This window comes from Doryrhamphus excisus, chromosome 15 (genome assembly GCF_030265055.1).
Source record: "Doryrhamphus excisus isolate RoL2022-K1 chromosome 15, RoL_Dexc_1.0, whole genome shotgun sequence".
NCBI classification, from domain to species: Eukaryota; Metazoa; Chordata; class Actinopteri; order Syngnathiformes; family Syngnathidae; genus Doryrhamphus; species Doryrhamphus excisus.
The window spans coordinates 5,820,586-5,839,644 of NC_080480.1; the positions used below are offsets into that span (position 1 = coordinate 5,820,586).

General features: G+C 44.4%; 3 protein-coding genes across 6 annotated transcripts in view; 1 reads left to right on the forward strand and 2 right to left on the reverse strand.

The window, feature by feature from the left end:
• The window catches only part of glis2b (GLIS family zinc finger 2b), a 35,840-nt gene extending 27,967 nt beyond the window's left edge, over positions 1-7,873 (forward strand). The window contains exons 4-7 of the mRNA XM_058048782.1: positions 2,391-2,546; positions 2,633-2,766; positions 2,859-2,977; positions 3,046-7,873. Of these exons, the coding sequence (XP_057904765.1) occupies positions 2,391-2,546; positions 2,633-2,766; positions 2,859-2,977; positions 3,046-3,779 (1,143 nt within the window). The 3' untranslated portion in view covers positions 3,780-7,873. The remainder of the gene's footprint in view (positions 1-2,390; positions 2,547-2,632; positions 2,767-2,858; positions 2,978-3,045) is intronic.
• The window catches only part of pam16 (presequence translocase associated motor 16), a 33,335-nt gene extending 22,724 nt beyond the window's left edge, over positions 1-10,611 (reverse strand). For 2 of the 3 annotated variants that reach the window (XM_058048799.1, XM_058048797.1), the window contains exons 1-4: positions 10,459-10,611; positions 10,093-10,177; positions 9,472-9,611; positions 8,693-8,758 (exon numbers count right to left, since the gene is read on the reverse strand). In XM_058048799.1, the coding sequence (XP_057904782.1) occupies positions 8,693-8,758; positions 9,472-9,611; positions 10,093-10,177; positions 10,459-10,461 (294 nt within the window). In that variant the 5' untranslated portion in view covers positions 10,462-10,611. Of the gene's footprint in view, positions 1-8,269; positions 8,422-8,692; positions 8,759-9,471; positions 9,612-10,092; positions 10,178-10,458 lie in introns of those variants that run through there. The other variant, XM_058048800.1, reaches the window with a different exon arrangement.
• A 288-nt stretch (positions 10,612-10,899) lies between these two features.
• The window catches only part of coro7 (coronin 7), a 97,695-nt gene continuing 89,535 nt past the window's right edge, over positions 10,900-19,059 (reverse strand). Inside the window, exons 10-29 of one of the 2 annotated variants that reach the window (XR_009119530.1) lie at positions 17,371-17,425; positions 17,242-17,299; positions 16,889-17,034; positions 16,729-16,827; positions 16,564-16,665; positions 16,337-16,496; positions 15,677-15,852; positions 15,496-15,604; positions 15,328-15,414; positions 15,118-15,260; positions 14,939-15,043; positions 14,486-14,571; positions 13,224-13,365; positions 13,067-13,156; positions 12,872-12,988; positions 12,641-12,776; positions 12,487-12,578; positions 12,342-12,428; positions 11,731-12,249; positions 10,900-11,533 (exon numbers count right to left, since the gene is read on the reverse strand). Coding sequence is in view for 1 of the 2 variants with exons in the window: in XM_058048780.1 (XP_057904763.1) it covers positions 12,241-12,249; positions 12,342-12,428; positions 12,487-12,578; positions 12,641-12,776; positions 12,872-12,988; positions 13,067-13,156; positions 13,224-13,365; positions 14,486-14,571; positions 14,939-15,043; positions 15,118-15,260; positions 15,328-15,414; positions 15,496-15,604; positions 15,677-15,852; positions 16,337-16,496; positions 16,564-16,665; positions 16,729-16,827; positions 16,889-17,034; positions 17,242-17,299; positions 17,371-17,425 (1,999 nt within the window). In the remaining variant the exon portion in view is untranslated. Of the gene's footprint in view, positions 12,250-12,341; positions 12,429-12,486; positions 12,579-12,640; positions 12,777-12,871; positions 12,989-13,066; positions 13,157-13,223; positions 13,366-14,485; positions 14,572-14,938; positions 15,044-15,117; positions 15,261-15,327; positions 15,415-15,495; positions 15,605-15,676; positions 15,853-16,336; positions 16,497-16,563; positions 16,666-16,728; positions 16,828-16,888; positions 17,035-17,241; positions 17,300-17,370; positions 17,426-19,059 lie in introns of both variants that reach the window. The other variant, XM_058048780.1, reaches the window with a different exon arrangement.

The window sequence follows — 19,059 nt, forward strand, 5'->3', positions numbered from 1 at the left end:
CAGAGATGGCAGAGGGTGGAATTGAACCCGAGTCTCCTAGCTGTGAGGTCTGCGCGCTAACCACATGACTGCCGTGCAGCCCGAAAGACAAAGTAAGAAGTCAAAAATGTACCACTGCCCCACAGAATGGGAGGAAAGCTTATTTCACTCAGCATCAGCACTCAGCACAGTGAGGTCATGTAAGGTAACTTTGGTGTCGCCTAGTGACACATTCACATTCATACCTATGGACAATTTGGAGTCGCCAATTAACCTAGCATGTTTTTGGAATGTGGGAGGAAACCGGAGTACCCGGAGAAAACCGGGTAGAACATGGGAAGTACATGGGTAGAACATGCAAACTCCACACAGAAGATGGCCGAGGGTGGAATTGAACCCTGGTCTCCTAGGAGGTGTGTGGCGGAGTTGAACCTTGTGTCCTGAACAAGCGCCTCTATCTGTGCCCTGACTGGTATGAAGCACGGGAGTGTGTGTATACATGTATAATCGGATTTAGGACAAGGTACAGCCCGCATGCCGACTAATTCATTTGACTCCCAATTGAATTGAGACGAGCCGGGCTGGGAAGAATTCACCCGCCCCCGCGTCCCACCGAGATACTAGCTCTCGTCGTACTTAAGTTGACCCCACACGGTTGCAAGTAGGACATCTCTCTTTCTCTCTCCGCATAACAGCGCAGACGAGCTACACTATCTGTGCCTGTGTGTTCTCTTTATTTGAGCCCCAGTTGAGGTTGGGAGAATCGTGCATCTTTCATGCTGAAGCTGAAGGAAGTAAAGGTTTTGTCGAGCGCAGCAGGAGACGATAAGACGAAACTAAGCTTTTTACACTGTTCCGATCTATAAAGGTAGTTCGAATGTCGAATGTTAAAAGGTGCTAGCGACACAACTCCTGAGCACTTGTAAATGTGACCAACTACAGTGGAAGAACGAAATCCAAAGAAATACAGCTGGAATAGGTGCAGATTCTGGAAGATCTAGAAAGCTTCCTGTACTAGTGTCAAGGCGGGGCATGGGAAGGAGGACCCAAAGGCAGAATTGGCAGGCACTACACGAGGTAAGGTTCTACATGAGGGTGAGGGTCGGTACACAGGAAGTCAGTCCAATAAAGCAAAGGTATCGAAGAGCAGCAGGCAGAAGGAGAAGTCGAAAAGCAGGCAAGGGTCGAAAAGCAGGCGAGGCGATAACAAGGAGTTTTAGGACGAGACATGAGTGTACAACGAACTTGCACCAGACAGGAGGAATCAGAGGCAATAAATAGTAAACAGGAAATCAGGTGATGAGCGACACCTGAACACAATCAGGCAGGGGGCGGGGTCTCCAAGGTGAAGGCGGGGTCTCCAAGGTAATGACAGGCATGACAGTAGTCCTATCTAGTCACTGAGTACTGAGCATGAACCGGTGATGCTCTAGTCTGACTGGAGCTGTCCTATCTAGTCACTGAGCACTGAGCATGAAGAGTGGCAAGCTCTAGTCTTACTAGAGCTGTCCTATCTAGTCTTTGAGCATGAACTGGTTATGCTCTAATCTGACTAGAGCTGTCCTATCGAGTCACTGAGCATGAACTGGTGATGCTCTAGTCTGACTAAAGCTATCCTATCTAGTCACTGAGCATGAACTGGCAATGCTCTAGTCTGACTCGAGCTGTCCTATCTGGTCTCCGAGCATGAACTGGTGACTCTAGTCTGACTCAAGCTGTCCTATCTGGTCTCTTAGAATGAACTGGTGACGCTCTAGTCTGACTAGAGCTGTCCTAATTGGTATCTTAACATGAACTGGTGACGCTCTAGTCTGACTAGAGCTGTCCTATCTAGTCTTTGAGCACGAACTGGTTATGCTCTAATCTGATTAGAGCTGTCCTATCGAGTCACTGAGCATGAACTGGTGATGCTCTAGTCTGACTAAAGCTATCCTATCTAGTCACTTAGCATGAACTGGCAATGCTCTAGTCTGACTAGAGCTGTCCTATCTGGTCTCTTAGAATGAGCTGGTGATGCTCTAGTCTGACTAGAGCTGTCCTATCTGGTCTCCGAGCATGACACATAAATAAATAGTAAACAGGAAATCAGTTGATGAGCGACACCTGAACACTATCAGGCAGGGGGCGGGGTCTCCAAGGTGAAGGCGGGGTCTCCAAGGCAATGACAGGCATGACAGCTAGTTATCGTGTGTGTAGACCACAACTCAATACAAAAAGCCATAAAATGAGCCCAATAGGTCCCCGTGAAGATGACGATCGAGGTATCCTTGGGCAAGATGAGCAGTTGGGCAGTTGCTCCTGGTGTTGGTAAATGTTGAGTACGACTCTGAGGAAGTGAAAGTCCAATTAGCATACCAAGGTGTCACCAGTGATGTCTTGTTGTTGTCCTTTGGTTTGTTATGTTCACACAGAATTCCCAGCTCTCGCAAGCCTTTCAGTTCTTCGTTCCAATCGGAGCCGGGGCGGGACTTCACCTGCCGTCCTCCATGTTTATTGGCCAGATGAGTGACAAGAGAGCCTCCCCTGATCTGTCTGCAGATGAACAACTGGCTTGTCGTTGGAAGAAGGTGATGCCCGTAAAATGGAGAAGTAGCCTCATAAGCAAAATGAGTGCTTTAAAGTGAAGTGTCTTGTTTTGTTTTTTTTCCCATAGTGCCGCCTGCTTTTTGACTCTCTCCAAGACCTGGTGGACCACGTCAATGACTTCCATGTCAAGCCAGAGAAGGATTCGGGGTACTGCTGCCACTGGGAGGGCTGCGCTCGCAAAGGGAGGGGATTCAACGCTAGGTAAGAGCAATAAAATGGTACACAACAAAATGGTGTCCGAAAGTCCGAAAGGAACTGATCTGGAGGATGATGATGGTGATGATGTTGTGCAGGTACAAGATGCTCATCCACATCCGCACGCACACAAACGAGAAGCCTCACCGCTGTCCCACCTGCAACAAAAGCTTCTCACGTCTCGAGAACCTCAAGATACATAACCGCTCACACACAGGTCAGTGGTATTACAGGTGCAGTCGCTTTAACGGTGGAGGACGTGACGCCATTTTATCTCCCCTACAGGTGAGAAGCCCTACATTTGTCCGTATGAGGGCTGCAACAAGCGCTACTCCAACTCCAGTGACCGCTTTAAGCACACACGTACACATTATGTGGACAAGCCCTACTACTGCAAGATGGTGGGATGCCTGAAGCGCTACACAGACCCCAGTTCTCTACGCAAGCACATCAAGGCCCACGGTCATTTTGTGGCGCAGGATCAGGGCTCGCCAGGCGGAGTGGGGTCCTTGCTAAAGGGAAGTCACAGCGGAGGTCTTGCAGGCGGAGTGGGCAAGGATTCAGACATGTCCTACATGAGTGGGGCTCACATTATCATCCCAGGGGCGACGGCCGCTTTCCTGGGAGCCCACGCTCTTCAGGGCCTGGGTGGATCCCTACCGTTGTCCCCTCTCAGTCCTCGGCCCCTGGACCTCAGCACATTGGGCTGCCCGAGTTCCCCACCGGGCGGGCTGGGAAGCACATCTGTCCTATCTTACAACGGATCCCCGCTGGGTCTGGCCAAGTCGCCGATGCTGTCCCCGGCGTTCAGCTCCTCAACATTGGGCATGCCCATGGTTCCCGTGCTGGGGGCGGCTGCCAAGCGCAGGGCCCCCAGAAAGGCCCGAGGCGAGGAGGAGGCTGAGAATGAGGTGACAGGGGGGGTGCTTAACCTTTCCACGGGAGGGTCTCATGATCCCTTGTCCTGGGTGGTCATCCCCCCAGGGACCGTGGTGCTCAAACCAGCTGTGGTCAACTGATAGACACACGCGCACATTCCAGAAGAGCTCAGGGGGTCAGGATGGGAGGGTGAACGCCTTAGTCAGGGTACGGGCAGTCAAGGGTGGCGGGAGGGGGGGTAGAAACTATACAACCGTTTGTACACTTAGACTCCATACATGCACGACATTGTATGATTATTTGTAGAACGCAGGCCCCCTTTTTTTTTTTTAATCGGGGGCTCAAGCTCAATTTATATCACAAGTTCTATTTTATACTTTATCCATTCCTTGTCTGTTGGTTCTGTGGACAGAGCCCATGAACGCGGCAGTCGTGTTTCCTTTCGAGTATTTATAAAAGTTTATCGACCGTGTGCCTCTAGCCAAGCAGCGAGATCGAAAACCCCGCAGAGAAACACAATGACGCACCGTCAGCCGGGCAAAGGTTTATTATTGTAAACTGATAACATACAGTTACAGCTTTTGTGTTTCATAAGACAAGCTTGCCAGACCAAAGCAAGTGAACGCAACAGTTTAGTTATACACAGCACTTAACTGCTTACCATCACAAAAACCTCAAAAACTGCTGCTAAATTCTAGCGCAGGGGTCTCAAACTCAATTTACTTGGGGGCCATTGGAGCTCGGGTCTGGGTGAGACTGGTCCGCATCAGGTTTAATAAAAAAAAACAAAAAAACGCATTTATTAAAATTAAAAAATGTTTAAACTTCACTTTGGTTCCAATTTTCTACAATAAAAGCTCTGATAAAACATTCCACTGTTCTCAAATATCTTACTTTTTATTTTTCTACACAAAATAAGATGAAAAATAAATAAACAAATCAAGAATAAAGAAAATCAATCAATCGGTAAGAAATAAATAAATATAATAATAATAATAAAACGGCAAATAATAAAAACTTAAGAAACCACATATAGTTGGTGGGTAGACAAATTATTAAAATGAACAAAGCATTATTAGAGCCCTGTAGACATGACAAAACATGACTATAGTCACATTTATACTCTTTTTATTCATAACATATTGCGCAACTGCAGGGTCTTGACACACATGCTAACTCGCAAACTCGAGAGCTAGCGACCTAAAAACGGTAGCCTTCAAGTTATTTCCTTTCAACTTAAATAGCCAAAAACTTACCACTTCCACACGGATCGAGAGGATAACTATTAACAGTTATTTAACCTTTAACATGAACATTAATCAAACGTAATAATTTTTTTCTGGGTACATGATACCATACAGCATATCAAACTTGCGCGGGCCGGACTAACATTAGACTTTCATATCGCGTGTTTGAGACCCCTGCTCTAGTGAGTCCTCTTTTTTTACGCGACAATCTGTCCCCATTTCGGGGAGGCTGACCAACACGGACTAGCCTGGTCCAGCAGAATGTTTGTCACAGACAGCAGTTTTTTTTTAGAGCTATCTGAGGACAGACAAGCGGTGTAAAATCACCTGAAAAACACCAATAGTCACTCCTGCTTCTGTAATGCAGAGCACTGCTGAGTATGGCTCCCCCCTGTGGCGGAAAGAAACACAAATATCCCATTGGATAAAACTGGATTGGCTCCTGGATTGTCCAGCTGCTTGCCCGTGATTGAATCAACACAGCCAGTTTGTGTATGAAAGAGCCAGTGTGGTGATAAACACTGCTGTCTTGTGTTTTCCTTAAAGATCCACTCGGCTGAAAAAAACAGTTGTGAAAAACAGATGGCCCTCCAGTAAAAGCTTTAGTTGTATCCTGCCTGGCAAAATACCCAGAAAAAGTCAAGGGGGATGTACATATTGGGGGGGTCCAAACACTTAGTGCCAACTACAGCTGGACTGACAGGGAAGCCACACTTCGATAAACTGCCTCATTTTATTGTGTCCATTATGGGTCCAATCAAAGTCTTACTGACCAGGGTTACGTTAAGCAGTCGTCACGTGCTTAGAACGGATTGTGGTTCAGTTTCGTAACAAGAGTCATTTTAGTTATGGGACACAGAGGAGCACGAGAGGATCAACACAAGGAACATTCCCTCAAGAGACTTCCATAGACTTTCATCCTCTCTCTCCTTGTCCCATCTGCTCCGTTCGCAGTCCTTCCACGGCCGACGCCCACTTTTACGACTCAGATCGGTCTTATAATTTTGCCTGTATGCGTTTGGACGAGACATTTCTCTCAGATGTTGAATTTTGCTTCTTGTGTTCTGTGAAAACTGCGCTGACATCAGCTTCTCTGCTGTCCAGTATGAGTATTTAGGTGGTCTTTGGGGACAGTGGTTTGCAATTCTTGGGGGGTCTGGCTTGTCGAATGCATTCCACTAGTGATAAGTTGCAGCGTCAAAATTGGCCGACAAAGGGAACGTAAACTGTGACAAAAAGACTCGACGCCAGGCGTAAAAATAACCTCAGTTCTGTCAAAGGCAAGATGGAGTGAACAAGAAAAGTCCACAAAATACGCTCCAGAAAATCTATTTTCACAGGAAGTCGAGACAGCCCCAACTGTACCAGATATTCCAGTGGTGCCTTGGTTAACATGAATCCATTCTAGAATGTCCAAACCAAAATGGACTCTAACCAAAGCATATTTTCCTTTTACTGAGGTAAAAATAACCTCAGTTCTGTCAAAGGCAAGATGGAGTGAACAAGAAAAATCCATAAATTACGCTCCAGAAAATCAAATTTTCACAGGAATTGGAGAAGGCCCCAACTGTACCACATATTCCAGTGGCGCCTTGGTTAACATGAATCCATTCTACAAGGTCCAAACCAAAACGGACTCTAACCAAAGCACAATTTCCCATAGAAAATAATGTAAAGCCAATTAATCCGTTCCGGACACCCCAAAATGTTAACATTTTATAGACAATAATTACACTGTAGTTTTTCATAGAGAAAATGACACAAAAATTAATAAATAAACATTTAAAACATCATTTTGACCAAGCGAAATATCAATGTTCTAGAACCAGTAAATTTCTACCTTACTGTTTCATAAAAAAAACGAAAAAAAACTGTGCGTTGGCGAGGAAGCCTAATCAAGCGTCAACAAATGCCAAGGCAGAAATTGGGGATGTTAACCAGGGCATACACAAATTCCCATTTCCTTACTTTTCCAGACCTGGAAATGTCCAAAAATGAAAAATTACACATACTTGTGTAGGAACACCATATTTAGGAGAGACCATTTTGCTAAGCATTCCCCCGCCAACTCCTGCCCCACCTACACTTTTCCTTTCCAGAGTGATGTCATCCGAAACAGCCCATGCGGAGTAGGATAGATATTTCCATGGCAACAGATGCGGCAGGTTGAAGCTGAGAACGGGGAGGATGAGTCTGGCAGCAGAGAGCTGGCTAACGTGACACGAATCCTCGTAGGGGTTCACATGAAATAAGCTTGGTGGTCCATGAATGCGTTGATACAAAAACTGCACTTTTGATCCCGGAGGTGGAGGTGGTGGGAGGTTCTTTCCTCAGCGTCCAGCTTTATTCATTTAGCATCCACCCTTTTATCCACTTCAGGCTGAATTGGAAACCACACAAAAGCGGTACTAGCGTCCGGGAGATTTGAGCGCGTCATCCTTTGTGTCGGCACACGTGGTTGGTGTGATTTTAAAAAAAATTTAAAAAAAGGGGTGCCACTGACTGAAGTGCTACAGTGTTGCACAAAAGGCTTGCTAGAAAATAAGACCAAGGCCAACTGAGGCCTGTTCCAAGTTTGTTTCTTTTTTTTTTCTTTGCACATGTGTGAGATACTCTGTCAGTATTTTCATTTTTTCCAAGTGCCTTTTTTATTATTGTAGGTCAAATAGAGAAGTTAAACATTCTATGGTAAAGATTTGATGAGATATATATATATTTTTTTTTTCCTGGTTTCATGTTCTGTGGTGGAACATGCAAGAATGTTAGCGTTGTATGAAAGTCACCTGTTGCTACCACATAGCCGTCTTCTCCCGTTTTAGAGGAATTTTATTACGATATTGCTAATAAGGTCAATGAAAAGGAAAGTGTTTAATAAATACATTGGATACACGTGGTGTGTTTGTGTGTGCTTTGTATTACACGTTTATCCAAGCAGTATGAGCACCTCAGAAAAATGTATGTGATATTTAAAAATATATATATTTAACTAATGGAGCCACATAATTCAACCTTTTTCTCATAATGGGACAACTTTAATATATTTTTTTTAAATACTTAATTGTGGTAAAACAAATGTAATAAATTTTTTATTGTCGTATGATGACGTTCTTGCCACTTTTTTCCCCATTTTTGTACATATTCATACTGTATTCTTTTTAAATGACATTTTTTACACAACCTTTTCTCCTAACATGTCCATTTAATTATTTTTTTTGAAAGTTTAGATTTTTTTGACATTTGATATGTTTCCTAATATTTAATAAACATTATTACTTTATTATTATTATTATTACAATACTTTTTTTCTAGTCATATTTAATTTGGATGACATCATAAAAAAAGGTTGTTTTGCACACGAAAAAGCAAAGAGTGAAGCGAACGGGTTGAGAAGGGGTTACATTTATTGGGGGTAATTTACAGGGGGCGGGGGTAAGGGTGGGGTCGTGTTTCATGTTTCCGGGTTTTGCTGCGAATTCTGCTTTTGTTCAGCCTCAATATTTACTTCCTCATCTAGACGCTCTTTAGCCCGCACCACCTGCGTATAGACACAAAGTCACCGTGTGACTTGACATGACATTTCAATGGAGGGCGGGGGATGGAAGTGGGGGGGTGGTTAGTGGCGGGAAAATGAGGGGGTGGGTTTTTATGATCGTAATGGTCTTATATTTTGGACAACATGCCTGTTTTATTAAATGCTCGAGCGCTCTTAGGCAGCAATTACAAGCTACCGGGCTTGAGTTTTGACGGCAAGGTTAGGAGTGACGTAACCATAGCAACTCCAAGACCTTAAGCTCATGAATACTTACTTTTGATTGGAGGTAAAATGAACCGCCCACAGACTTGTCATTCACTTTGAAAAGATGTTCATAGCTCTGCAATGTACACACAAAGATAACATCAAGCGTTAGCCACCTTAGCAACACCGTGAGGTCTTATCAAGTCTGACTTGGGCAAGAATTCGAGGAAAAGACGCCTCTGGAGCTACTTCGCAGTACTTCACAGTCTGTGAAGTTGATAAATAATATAATATTATATAAAAATATAATAATGAATGAATGAATGAATGAAATAATGAATATAAAAATTCATAAATGATGCAACTAAATGAACTAATAAACAAATACAAGGCAGGCTGATGTGGTACTGTATTCTACATTGGCCACTAGGTTCCCTAGGGAACACATTTACTGTGACACTGCACCAGCAGGAGTTTTATTTACGTCCTATTTCATCTTATTCTGGCTAATACGAGTGGAAAGCCTTTTAAAAAACACAAGGAAGTACACTGTATTGGGTAATAAGTGTGTAAAGGTGACTATAGGGGTGTTATTTAATGTCTTGATGGCTCTAATACTGTTAAAAAGCATATTTGAAGATCATAAACAGGTTTTCTATGCCATAACTACAGAAATATTCCATTTATTAATATGGAATCCTACTTTGCGGAAATTAAGCTAACCAAGTCGGATCTGGAACCAATTAAACTCTGACCACTTATTAAATTGTTTTTGAAAAATTGTGATTGCTTGATGTTCAAACTGCGATGTAGCGAGGGACGTCAGACATGTTCAAGTTGATTTTTCACCTTCTGGATCTCCTCTGGGTTTAGCGTGGAGACGTTGAGAATCTGTTGTGCCTCTTGCAAGCTCATCCCCGTGATGTTGGTGGCTGCGGCTGAATGTGGACCTGCGGCGCTGCCTCTCGCCCGTGCTGCAGCCTGACTCGCTGTGGAAATATCACGGAAAAACAAGAGTAAGTCCACTTACCACACATCGATGCATCATGCTGATGACATGCATGATATGGTACGGTAGTACTGTATGTGTGATGATGACTGTAGTTTACCGTGATGTCAAATGACACAGCATCATATTGACAGCTGTAACTTTTTATTTTGTTATAATTTATTTTTTTAATTTTTATTTTAATGTTAATTAAATTTTAAAGACTTAACCTGCGGTAGGGTTTATGAATATTTGAAAATGGCAATGACGTACTGTCCGTGAGCAGTTATCAGATTATTATAGTGGTCTTATATTCGCGTCAATACGGTAATATTGTAGCTAGCATTAGCGAAAATATGAGTAACGTCGTAGGCATAGTAGGGATAATAGTAGGCTGAGTGAAACTATCTACCGTTTACAGACGTCAACCAACAATAAAAACGTCTTTAGAAAAGAAAATGTTTGAATTTAGGTGACCTTACCTGCATATTCCTGCTGTAAAGCCCGAGCAAAAGCACGACCCACCACCTGAACTCCCATCACGATGACCTGTGCTAAATATTTAGCCTGTGGGAAGGAACACATTGGAACCATCATTTAAAAGCACAGCAGAAAAACTCCAGATAGCATACACCGTTTATGACTGCTCAATAAAAAGCGTTTAGCAGCAGACATCTTTTACACAAGCGACGGACACCACTTCAGTCATTCGTGAATTGACTGAACTAAAACAACACACCACGGGTGTCTTCTTACGCCACCGTGACAACCGCGAACCTACGATAACGTCTGAGAATAACAACCAGTAGGAAAATATTTATTATCAGTACAATTAATACATTTCTCACCATTTACGACGGTTTCACGCGTCCGTTTAAGGACGGAGGTCTTGTTTTCACATGCAGGAAGCGCGTGAAGGTTACGGAAGTGTCAAAGTTCCCGGAAGAGTCGATGTCTCACGACATAATACACTGACATCTTGCGGCCGGGAAGAAGAACTGCAGCTTTGTTTTCATGCCCTGCAGTCATAGATACTATACTTCTAAAAACAAAAGTGTGAAAAATCATTGCCGTAAGAATTGAAAGTTGAAACCATGTAGTTATTATTAAATAAACCAAATATACACCATATTTTGGGGCTGATTCATGTGTTTGACAAGGGTATAAATACAATTAAAAGTAAATAAAGCTAATTCTGATTGGATTGATTCATTCTAAACAAGCACACAGTATAAAAAACAGTGACCTTAAAAGTGATATAACAACACAACAACAAACAAATTGCTCAAAATGTGTTTAATGTCAGACAATGTAGAAAAAAAACAAAAAACCTTTCACCATCGTATTCATATTTTTTCATTAGTATCCACAATATTAAGAGTAAATATGGCATCAGAGCAGCACAAGTAAAAAAAATTTGGCCCTTCCAGTATACAGTATCACTGCACCGACACCCAGGACACCCACAGCTAACATGGCTTCAACTCGCTCCATCAGAATGTGTAAGATACATTTTATACTGGCTTCATTGCATTTTTTTTTACTAATACTTTCATTTTACTGTTAGTGGTTACATTGCGTGTGAAAAATATCCCACAAAAGGATGTAAACCTACAGCCACATGTTTATAGAAAAGAAATGGTCCCTTTAAAAGCACAATATAAGAACACCCCAATGTAAAAAATATATCAATGGTAGAAATACAGTAGCAGTAGAATTGGAATAAGTTGGAAAAACTACACTGCATTAATAACGCTAACTAACGTACTCTGGGAAAAAAAAATTCTAGTCCAGTTCAGCCAACCCTGGCAACCCTGTTGTGTCCTTAATTGTGGTTGTTTGCAATGAATAAAAATCACTCATTACAGTTTTTGTTAATTGATTGTGCTTAGATGACAGCGTTGGAAAAAAAAAAAACGTGCACTACGACAATAAAAATACATCCAGAACAGTAAACATCTTGGAAAGTTCATGGCACTCTTTCTTGTAGTTATTATTACAGCAATCCCTCGGTTCTGTGATGAATGAATTTCCGCAAAGTAAGAGCTATAAATAGCATGAAAACCTGTTTTACGACCTTCTAAATATGTTTAAGATTATAAGAGTCCTCCAGACATGACATAACACCCCTAGAGTCCTATTACATAAGAGAAAGTAAGACATAATGGACTCATATTTTAGCATCAGAAGAGTTCCTTGCTGTTCTATTTGTACTTCCTGTTGTTGTAACATTACTGACACCTAGTGACCAAAGAGGATACTACATCACATCTTTGACTGTCTTCCCAATGCTTTTTATATTAATTCTACTTCATGAAGCCATTTTCTATGCTTCATTTGGGTGAAAAAAAGGGCAAATGTGCTTCCTTACACCATGACGCAACATGTGGAGGGATTACTGTAATATTCGTAAGTGTACCTAATGTTGTGGCCCTTGCATGCTTTGGAGGAGTGTGCGTTATTCTTTTTCAAGCAAACTTTGAAGCCTGATGAATCCCTGAATGTTTGGTGGCACATTTAAGACTTTAAGAGCAAACAGCAGTTAGATCCACTTCCCCATTCGGTGCTGCAGTGTGTGGGTGTTACTTTAAATTGGCTCCTCTCTCTCCTCGCCGTCATTGGCACCATCTTTAGTCGTCCTGTAAGGCCAAACAGACAAGTATCCATCATGCAAATACTCGTGGAACAGGATCATTCTCATGGAAGATTGGGCTTTCTGCGCTCCACTCACCCACTCGTCCTCGTCGACCCCCTGGAAGGACTCCTGCGGCAACGGATCATCCATGTTTCCCAACTTGGCAGCCATGGCAACCAGGAGCTGTGATGCATTCCAGATGTTATTGCAATGTTTTAAACAGCGGCAATAAAGTCCTCACCTCCTCTTTCTTCTGCTCATCCGTCTTCTCCTCCAGGTAGAAAGAAGAAGGCATGTACTTCCTCACCGGCGCTTCTTTGGGGGCTTGGCTCACTAGCAAGACATGAGTAGCATGTGGGGGGTCGGCATCGAACGTGAAGGAGTGAATGTTGTACCTGGTGTCATGTCAGCGGGCTTCAGGCTCATCTTCCTGTGTTGGCCGTTGATGTTGCCGAACCAGGCGGAGGCGGTCAACGCCGGTTCCCAGCACACCGAGGTGTCCGGATACACGTCGTCTTGGAAAAACTCTTTCTGGGTACGACGAAGAAGGCGACATCAAAGACTTTTGGGATGAGCTCCGACTGGAATGTTGACTTCTTTGATGATTCCTTTTTATGAGCCCCCACCTTGACCCGTGGGACCTTGAACACCACGGGCTCTATGGAGGTCTTGGTGAGCATCAGCGCTGCGGCTACCTCCACTTCCCGCACGTTGCATTCCGTCTTTGGCAGGAAGGCCAAGCCCTGCGTCATCAAGCACCACCGCAAGCCGTCAAGGTCATCCCAGCATCTGACTAAAGCGTATCAACGTCCTTATGGTACCTTATGTGGTTCTGGACTGTGAAAGCTGCTGCACTCCAGGAAGTACGGCTCTTCAGGCAAGATCTCGTAGATCAGCACTCTGGTGTCCCCCTGGAAGAGGAACAACACACTCAGATATTTCCAAAACATTCTTATTTGGGCGGCGATTCTTTCTTACTTTTCCAGTGAGGATGACCACACTGGTGTCGGGGTCGTAAAAGGGGATGAGAGTTGAGGGGGAGACGTCCCCGGCGACGCTGGCGACCGCTCCAGAGGACAGGGAGACAGCCGAGTACAGGTAGAGCACTCGCTCGCTGAGGCTACACAGGAAGTTTCATAATATTAAAGCAATTTTACTCATCATCCACAATCCATGTATGAGTCATTCATTCGAAGGGTGCTGGAGCCTATCCCAGCTGTCTTCAGGGCAAGAGGCGGGGTACACCCTGGACTGGTGGCCAGCCAATCACAGGGCACATATAGACAAACAACCATTCACACTCACATTCATATCTATGGACAATTTGGAGTCGCCAATTAACCTAGCCCTAGCATGCATGTTGTTGGAATAATTTTACTTTATTTTAGTTTTATTGTGTGCGAGATTCATTGTTGTACGCCCCCCCCCCCCCCCCCCATGTGCACATTCATTCATTCATTTTCTACTACTTATCCTCACAAGGGTCATAGGTATGCTGGAGCCTATCCCAGCTGTCTTCAGGTGAGAGGCGGGGTACACCCTGGACTGGTGGCCAGCCAATCACAGGGCACATATAGATAACCATTCACACTCACATTCACAGTCGTTAACTAACCTAGCATGTTTTTGGAATGTGGGAGGAAACCGGAGTACCCGGAGAAAACCCACGCATGCACGGGGAGAACATGCAAACTCCGCACAGAGATGGCTGAGGGTGGAATCGAACTTGGCTCATAGCTGTGTGGCCTGCGCCCTAACCACTCAACCACCGTGCAGCCCTAAAATGAATTACTAATGTAGAAAAACAATATATTGCCAATAGTGTTTGAAATGTTGCCAGATTTAGCAGCAAAGTCGCAACATTGGTGCTGTATGTGTTTAACCCCGCCTCTCCCCTGCTCAGTGCGGACGCTGAGACCCCGCCGCCCCATCCTGACCAATGACATTCGCCTTTAGGGAAAAAAAAAAAATCAGAAAACCCACGCATGCACGGGGAGAACATGCAAACTCCACACAGAGATGGCCGAGGGTGGGACTGAACTCGGGTCTCCTAGCTGTGGGGTCTGCATGCTAACCACTCGTCCACCGTGCAGCCCTATTTGAGACATGAAAAGCTAAAAAGAGATAATAATAATGCAAAGAATCATCTCTTACGTCATACCATATAATACATTTAAATAAGCGTCATAGAAATAGAAATGCTTTGCAGGCCCATAATAGTCAGGATGACATGTACCTACCCGTCAAATCCAGACACCAGAAGGTACTTGCCGTCACACACCCACACCACACGAGCTCCTCTGTGGCCTTCAGGACCCGGACCCTCCTAAATATCATCATATGATATTTATTTGATGGCCCATAACTGGCTGGAAGCAGTGATGTGCGCATCCGTATTTAATTATCGATACCAAGTCTCCATGCAATAAAATCAAAACATCAATAGTTCTGATATGTCAGTCATTTGAGGAAATGTCTGCCGATATTATGATAACATGAAAAACAGCTGTGATAATAAACTATGAGGCAAGTATACCCGTACGGTGCAGGTGAGCAAATGAAGCGCTCCTTTCCCCTCCTGCCTGTAGTAACTTCCATTGAGCTCACTTGTAAAGAAACATGAACTCAAACCAGCGGTATCGCACATGACTACTATGATGGTATGGTATGCGATGGCGATTAGGGGAACCGACCTGCACGGGTGCGGTGGACCGGCGAGGGTCGTATATACGCATTTTCCCATCCTTGCACACGGTAGCCAGCAACTTCCCATCCGGGCTCCAAGCCATGCAGAACACCTGAATACAAAAAAAAAAACACAACGTATAGAAAAGAGACACAATCAAAGTACTGGTATTGGAACGTGGCCGACCTGATCCTGGTGTCCGCTAAGGAGCTGCACTGGCTCCCCGTCTTCCAGGTTCCAAAGTCTAACGGTGAGGTCATAGGATGAAGACACCATCAGCCCGCTCGCCAACGGGTGGAATTTGATGGAGTAGATTTTTTCCGTGTGGCCTGCCAGGAAACGAAGAAGTGGCTTCATTTCCTACTTGGACTCCTTAGATCCTTCTCTCCTCCTTACCTTGCAAGATGAGCTCGGGCTCAGTGAGCGTCTCTTTGAGGCCGCCTTCCGGTATACGCCACAATCGGATTTTTGCGTCGTCACCAGCTGATGGCGCACACGTTCATGTATGATGATACGCTGATTATGCTCAGCATCCAAATACGTGAGGGGGGGGTCATCACTCACCCACAGCCAGTCGATGTGCGTCAAAGGGGTCCCAGCAGAGATCAGCCACGTTGACAGAGTTCTGCACGGTCGGTAGGGATGTGTCGGGTAGTCTGCCGGGCTGGGAGCGCTAAGAAAAACGATTCTTTACACATCCCCATCGCTCATATTTATATATACATGTTTTCTTCCTATAGCTTACTTCAAAGATGGCGACCTGTCCTCCGGATATGCCGAGCGGCACCGCGGCACGCAGGCGGTTGACACAAAAGCCGTCGCATTCGCCCGGCGTGGTCAGGTTGAGATCTCTTATGTTTGTGATGTGAGTGTCACGGTGCGTCACGGCACCCTGGATGTGACGGAACTTGGAGCTCGGTCCTGGATCGCACAACATTCCGATCAGGGAAGAAAACACACGCTACTGTAAGTGGATCAATTAATGTAAGTGTTGTACTTGTACTTCCTGTTGTTATAACATTACTGACACCTAGTGACCAAAGAGGATACTACATCACATCTTTGACTGTCTTCCCAATGCCTTTTATATTGATTCTACTTCATGAAGCCATTTTTTATGCTTCATTTGGGTGGAAAAAAAAGGTCAAATGTGCTTCCTTACGCTATGACGCAACATGTGGAGGGATTACTGTAATATTCGTAAGTGTACCTAATGTTGTGGCCCCTGCATGCTTTGGAGGAGTGTATGTTATTCTTTTTCAAGCAAACCTTGAAGCCTGATGAATCCCTGAATTTGAGTTTGGTAGCACGGAACTTGGAGCTCGGTCCTGGACCGCACAACATTCCAATCAGGGAAGAAAACACACGCTACTGTAAGTGGATCAATTAATGTAAGTGTTCAAACCCAGGAAGTTCTGGAAGGCCTTGGCCCCTTGGCTTGGACTTGGGGAGGGGAGGAAGCCTGAGGAGAGGCCTGAAGTGGAGGAGGGCGAGCGGGATGCGGCGGCGCTGCTGCTGGGGGTGCTGAGGGGGCTACTGGAGGTGGAACATCCGTGCGCTGCAGCCTGTTGAACACAAACGATGCTTACCTGATAGCCTGATGAATTTCATAACAAACATCGTCTTTCCCACCTTGCTGTCCCCGCTGACAGAGTCTGTCTTTGCTGGCTTGCGATTGGCCGCTGCAGCCTTCGCTTTGGGCTGCTTGTCTGGATGGAGACTGACTCTTTGCACCTGATTATTATACATTATTTTAAACGTTTATTCGAAATGTATGAACCACATGAAGTGTCCCACCTGTTGGTTCCCTCCTTGCCACCACTCCACAGCAGCCATAGCCGGAGTTACACCCGCCGTGTCAGGGTAAAGGTCAGCGTGGAAGTCATGGCCTGAATTCTGACAGGAAATAGTCAAAAGCCACTCTCAAGGACATTGTTTGACATCGAAAAAAGAAAACCTTTCGAGGGACTTGATAGCTGATGGGTACGATGCAGTTGTCCGTCAACTGGAGCACACGCATCACTTCGCAAGACATCACGTCCAACGCCAGCTTGGGTACCGTGGCCACGCCGCGGGTGGACGCGTCAGTCAGACAGTGGCTCACTAATCATAAAGTAGGGGCGGAGTATATTACATAGCCACAAGACCACGCACATAACAAAACAGTGTTTTCCACTAAAGTGAATAAAAAATATAATGGATATTGCAAACTAATTATGTTTTACTGCAGCTAACGTTACTTAAAATAAATATTATACACTCTCTGCGGTTGAGTAACTACACTATCGTGCACAAGGAAAAAAACCCCACCTTGAGTGAGGAAAGGCTCTGAGGTGGAGACTTCAAAACAATCGGCCACAGTATCGCCCTGCATACAGAAATATTTAGATTTTAGTTTACACTGCACAACAAATATCAAATCAAATCAAATAATAATACCATGGCAGCCAGCACCAGCAGATCGGTATCAACATCAAAAAGAGGAATCAGCGTCCTAAATGGGAGACAAAAAGACATGAATTGGTCACTTTTACAGACCTGAGATGATCTCAAAAGCGCTAAAAAAAATCACATTCACGATTGGGCTGTATTGTGTCGTTCAGGGTGCGTGTTATAGAGGGCAGTAACGTTCGGAATGCTGGGTTAGAGCACGCGTTGAGGGAATGAACCCGTAGAAGAAGAAGAAGAACCAGGAAGTGTGTGGTGTTTACTAATACTAATACTAATACTACTAATAAAAGTCTAATTTAGGTTTACAGCCACCATCAATACAATATGAAATTGATCGTAAAAGCGTGCTTTATGACCGTACTTCGATGACGCTGCTCATTTGCTGGAGAAGAAGCCGTTATTTACGTTGTGTATCTCCCCCATCACCAATTTTGATGTAAACAAAACTATTTCTCTTAAAAATGGCGCCCGCGCCCCACAATGCATTGCGCCATCACGTGCCGTTTTGGCTAAGGAAATAATATTGTGTGTGTTTGTTAGACTTCAGCGTGTGTATTAGTACTTTTTAAACATTGTGAGCGCATTCAACAATACCGTGATAATAATTTTGGTCACAATAATGAAACGTTAATATTGTTACAGCTCGAATTGTGTCGATTTAAAAACAAGCAAACAATCAATAAATACGACTCAAAACCGAAGAGAACCTTTACTTCATATATCCACCACTAGATGGTGCTATAAACCAAGGGGAAAAACGACTAGAGGCCAAATGAACATACAACCCCTTTTCATTCATTTAAAACTAATTATAATATCGTTAACATTCTGTGTTATTATTTTAACTTCATTACAGATCACATCTCAGGTCCACCTGCACAGAATCCGAGTCACCTGCTTCATATCACACTTTGAGCAGCTTTAAGGCGATTTGAGGGATGAGGAGGCAGAATAGGATTTTACTTGAGTGTGAAAAAATGAGTATTTTGCCACAGCACCAAACAGGAAGTAAAGATTTAGTGGCATGCTAGCAAAAACACACATTATCCTTCAAACTCTGGTTCGCGTCATTAATCCGTTCCACTCTCACCGAATCACACACACAGACAGGCGGCCATGCTCGTTTGGGGCATAAATGTGTGTTCCCATGTCCGAGCGAGTCCACGGGGAGTCTGTAAACACCCCCCCATTCCCATACCTTGCACCCGCTACTCACTGTGCCTCCAAACCAAATCATTTCCCTAAATTGCCTTCCCTTTCTTCTGCTCTTATCTGTGATTTTCTCACAATAAAGTTAAATAGCGCCACATAATATCGCTGATAAGCGGCCTCTGTTTACCATCACGCTTCACCACACCGCAGGCCCGTTTTTCCCACACATGCATGCGTTTACATATGATACTGTATGTAGATGTATGCGCTTCTCACAGTTTGGTGACGCATACGCCGCAGACGCTAATAACGTGCTGCTATGCACACGCACACACGTAAGCCTGTTGTGCAGATTAGCATCACACGGGTCAAGTGGGAATGAAAAGAATCACAGAGCTCATTCAAGCACAGGACAACCTGGAAATGTGTGGAGGCCCAAATCCACCAAAACACAGTGATCAAAAACTTATGGTGGTAGCAGCTTTAAACACACACACACACACACACACACACACACACACACAC